This window comes from Mirounga leonina, unplaced genomic scaffold, assembly GCF_011800145.1.
Source record: "Mirounga leonina isolate KUSES-001 unplaced genomic scaffold, KU_Mleo_1.0 Mir_128, whole genome shotgun sequence".
Taxonomy (NCBI): domain Eukaryota; kingdom Metazoa; phylum Chordata; class Mammalia; order Carnivora; family Phocidae; genus Mirounga; species Mirounga leonina.
In genome coordinates, this window is record NW_023270320.1 from 41,537,984 (window position 1) to 41,542,839 (window position 4,856).

The window sequence follows — 4,856 nt, forward strand, 5'->3', positions numbered from 1 at the left end:
GAGAACTTATATTTTATGTGATAATAAACAGAATATATGCTTATCAATCCTGCAGCCTAAAAAATAACATTGTTAGGATTTGGTATGCGTGTGTGTGTGTGTGTGTGTATGTATAAATGAATATAAGGGGTTTGTTTCTGTATCTTTCCATTATGCTCCCAATCATTTGATGTACTCTTACTGTTTTCAATATAAAACCCCACACATCACTTTGGATAGCATAGGAGATTTTCCTTGTAGGTACACAGACCCATTTTTAGATCTTCAAAATTCAGTGACATATCTTTGCTTTCATGGATGCCTCCCCTGCTTAGAATGCTCTGCCCACTCTCCTGCCTGTTGCCTGGCCAGCTCTTCCCTGTCCTGCAAAACTGAGCCTACAAACTACCTTCCCTGACCAGATTCTCACACCTCCTCTACTCCTCTGCATTTGGTCTCTGTTCCCACAGCACCTATACTTCCCAGCACTATCACTGATCACATTTCCACTATAAAATCTGGAATGACTGGATGAAACAAGCATTTAAAGAAGATTGTCTTGCTAAGGGAGAGGGAAAATTGGGGACTAGCAGGCCACACAGAGATAACTGTGCTGAGATGGTCATGAAGGGGCTTTGAAGTGAGTGGTGTATAAGGAGGAGGGAATGTGTGAGGGACGTCACTGACTGGGGGTGGGGAACGGGAGAGGAAATTCAGATGAAAATGACTATGATATGGTAAGCTCAGTATCAAAGCAGAATTTTGTACCACTCACTTGCTTGGTTGTGGTTGGGAAGGATAGAGGAATTTGTGTTTGATCATGCTGATTTTGAGCTGAGGGTAGGGTGTGTCTAGCAGGCATTTGGAGGGTGTTGTTCAGGAGGAAGGCTGTGTGGGTGGTTCTACAGATTAGGATGGTGGATTCACTGTGTCACAGAAACACTGGGTTGAATTAATAGGGTGGAGGGCTCTGAAGACTGCACTGGTGTTTGGATAAACTCTCTGGAGCCATGGAGAACATGCACAATTAAGGACAGCTCCAGGAGCAGGAGTTGGACAAGGAGTAAGCCACTACAAAGAGGGAGAGGTGAGGACGTGCAAGGGACTTTTGTTCTGGAGACTCACTCTCATCATTTTCCTTTTAGCCCTAGTTTTCTCGGAGTTGGTGTAGGAGAAGAGATGCACCAGAATATCTCCCTTAATCTCTGCCAGAGAGCAGCTTGGATGATCCCCATGGAAATGGTCGCTCTAGAAAACCAAACTATCACAGAATTTGTCCTCCTTGGTTTCCATGACATAGCTGAGCTGCATCTCCTTTTCTTTATTGTGTTCACTGTCATCTACGTCTCCACTGTTGTGGGGAATATGCTAATCATTGTGGTGGTGGTTAGCTCACAGAGTCTCCACACACCCATGTATTTCTTCCTGGTTAACCTGTCTTTCCTGGAGATCCTCTACACCTCCACAGTGGTGCCAAAAATGCTGCAGGGCTTCTTGCAGGAGGCAGCCATCTCTGTGGCCGGATGCCTGCTCCAGTTCTTTATCTTTGGCTCTCTAGCCACGGCTGAATGCTTCATGCTGGCCGTCATGGCCTATGATCGCTACCTGGCGATCTGTTATCCACTCCGCTACCCTGTCCTGATGGGGCCCAGAGGGTGTTTGGGGCTGGTGCTCATTGCTTGGCTGTCTGGCTTTATGGTAGATGGACTGGTTGTGGCCCTAATGGGTCAACTGAGGTTCTGTGGCCCCAGCCACATTGACCACTTTTACTGTGACTTCATGCCTTTGATGGGCCTGGCCTGCTCGGATCCCAGCATCACCCAGATGACAACATTCATTCTTTCTGTGGTCTGCCTCACTGCCCCCTTTGGACTGATTCTGACATCCTATGCCCGGATCATGGTAGTTGTGCTAAGGGTCCCTGCGGGGAACCAGAGGCGAAAGGCTTTCTCCACCTGCTCCTCCCACCTGGCAGTTGTGTCCACCTTCTATGGAACTCTCATGGTTTTGTACATTGCACCCTCTGCCATCCACTCCCAGCTCCTCTCCAAGGTCTTTGCCCTGCTCTACACTGTGGTTACCCCTCTTCTCAATCCTGTGATCTACACCCTGAGGAATAAGGAGGTTCATCATGCATTGCGAAGGCTTCTGTATATTAAGCACACCGAAACACCTGATTGAAGGAGAATGGTGGTGAATATTTTATTTGGACTTTGGATGTCTCCATTGGGGTGTCTTTCAGGACTTGTTGGGGAGGAAGAACTTTGTTCTATTTTGACTTTTCCCTTTGTAAAACATTCTATAGTTACTCTAAAAATGATCAACAATTTTCAAGCTAACTTAAAATTTACTTTTATCTTTTATTATTCTTTTTAAAATAGTCTATGTATATTTAATAGAAAAAATAGATACACAAAAGTAGCAACAGAAAGCTGACCTGGAAATATTGGCTACTAGTATTATGTGTGGATTGTGAAACTTTGTAATCTGGTTTTCTACTGGACACTGTGTCTTAAACATTATTCTATTTCAATAAGTATGTACTTATATACTCTTTTGGGTTTTTTAGAATGGCTAAACATGACTTGTTTAAATAATGTACAATTGTGGGATCTTTTTAGTTGTATGCAATTCTTTCACCATATGAATATAGTTTGCATCCAGATTTTACTTCAATAAATCTTTAGAACTTCAATTGCCTGGTCTAAGGCTCTACAATATTTTTTAAAACTTAAAGATGAATGCATTTTCTTTCTTTCTTTTTTTTTTTTAAAGTATTTATTTATTTGACAGAGAGAGACACAGCGAGAGAAGGAACACAAGCAGGGGGAGTGGGAGAGGGAGAAGCAGACTTCCTGCCGAGCAGGGAGCCCAATGCGGGGCTCAATCCCAGGATTCTGGGATCATGACCTGAGCCGAAGGCAGACGCTTAACGACTGAGCCACCCAGGCACCCCTATTTATTTCTTTTTAATTTCTTTTATTGTGGACAATTTCAAACATATGAAATTGGAGAGAAAATTATAGCAACCCCATGTAGCAATTATATAGCTTCAGTCTCTGCATTTGCCAACCCTGTTTCAAAGACTTATACCTCCTTTTTTTATGCAAAATTTTAGAGCAGATTCAGATGTGTACATTGTGTAAGGACATATTCCACATGCAAATATTTACTGTGCTCTATGATTGGTAAAGACATTTTTAATTAAGTTTTAATTTTAATACCAGTATAGTTAACATACAGTGTAATATTAATTTTAGGTGTACAATATAGTGATTCATCATTTCTGTAGGTCACCCTGTACTCATTACGATGAAGTGCACTCCTTAATCCCCACCACCTAGTCCACCCATTCCCCCTCCCACCTCCGCTCTGGTGAATATCAGTTTGTTCTCTATAGTTAAGAGTCTGTTCCATGGGCACTTGGATGGCTCAGTTGGTTAAGCATCTGCCTTTGGCTCAGGTCATGATGCCAGAGTCTGGGGATGGAGCACTGTGTTGGGCTCCCTGCTCAGCTGGGAGTCTGCTTCTTCCTCTCTTTCTGCTCCTCTCCCCTCTAGTGCTCTCTCTCTTGCTCTCTCTCTCTCTCAAATAAATAAAATCTTTTAAAAAGAGTCTGTTTCTTGGTTTGTTTCTCTCTCTTTCCCCCCTTGGCTCACTTCTTTTGTTTCTTAAACTCCACATATGAGTGAAATCATATGGTATTTGTCTTTCTCTGACTTATTTCACTTAGCATGATACCCTCTAGTTCCATCCATGTATTGCAAATGGCAAGATTTAATTCTTTTTGATGGTTAAGTAATATTCCATTGTATATATGCACTACATATTCTTTATCCATTCATCTGTTGATGGACAATTAGGCTGTTTCCATTTTGGCTATTGTAGATAATGCTGCTATAAACATCAGGATGCATGTATTCTTTGAATTAGTGTTTTTGTATTTATTAGGTAAACACCCAGTAGTGTGATTACTGGATCATAGGGTAGCTCTATTTTTACCTTTTTGAGGAACCTCCATACTGTTTTTCAGATTGGCTGTACCAGTTTGCATTCCTCAAACAGTGTAAGAGGGCTTCCCTTTTACTGCATCCTTACCAACATCTGTTGTTTCCTGAGTTATTAAATTTAGCAATTCTGACCAGTGTGAGGTTATGATATCTCATTGTGGTTTTGATTATGAGTGATGTTGAGCATCTTTTCATCTGTCTGTTAGCCATCTGTATGTCTTTTATGGAGAAATATCTATCCATGTCTTCTGCCCATTTCTTAACTGAACTTTTTGTTTTCTGTGTGTTGAGTTTGATAAGTTCTGTATTGATTTTGGATACTAGCCCTTTATCAGATATATCATTTGCAAATATATTCTCCCATTTTGTAGGTTGTCTTTTAGTTTTGTTGATTTTTTTCCTTTGCTGTGCAGAACCTTTTTATCTTGATGTAGTCTCAACAGTTTATTTTTGCTATTATGTGCTTTGGCTCAGGAGACATATTTAGACAAATGTTGGTACAGCTGATGTCAGAGAAATTATTACCTGTGCTTTTGTCTAGGATTTTTATGGTTTCCTGTCTCATATTTAGGTACTTAATCCATTTTGAGTTTATTTTTTGTGTATGGTGTAAGAGAATGGTCCACTTTCATTCTTCTGCATGTTGCTGTCCAGTTTTCCCAACACCATTTGTTGAAGAGACTGTATTTTTTTTCCATTGGATATTCTTTCCTGCTTTGTTAAAGATTAGTTGACCATAGAGTTGTGGGTTTATTTCTGGGTTCCCTATTCTGTTCCATGGATCCATGTGTCTGTTTTTGTGCCAGTACCATACTGTTTTGATGACTACAGCTTTGTAATATAACTTGATTTTTAAAAATATTTTAA

General features: G+C 40.9%; 1 protein-coding gene across 1 annotated transcript; it reads left to right on the top strand.

Annotated features, from left to right (window-relative positions):
- Window positions 1-392: 392 nt before the first annotated feature.
- LOC118009892 (olfactory receptor 11A1) lies at window positions 393-2,756 on the top strand. Its single transcript, XM_035003887.1, has one exon. The coding sequence runs from the start codon at window positions 1,159-1,161 to the stop codon at window positions 2,158-2,160; it is 1,002 nt and encodes a 333-aa protein (XP_034859778.1). The 5' UTR covers window positions 393-1,158; the 3' UTR covers window positions 2,161-2,756.
- Window positions 2,757-4,856: the final 2,100 nt, after the last annotated feature.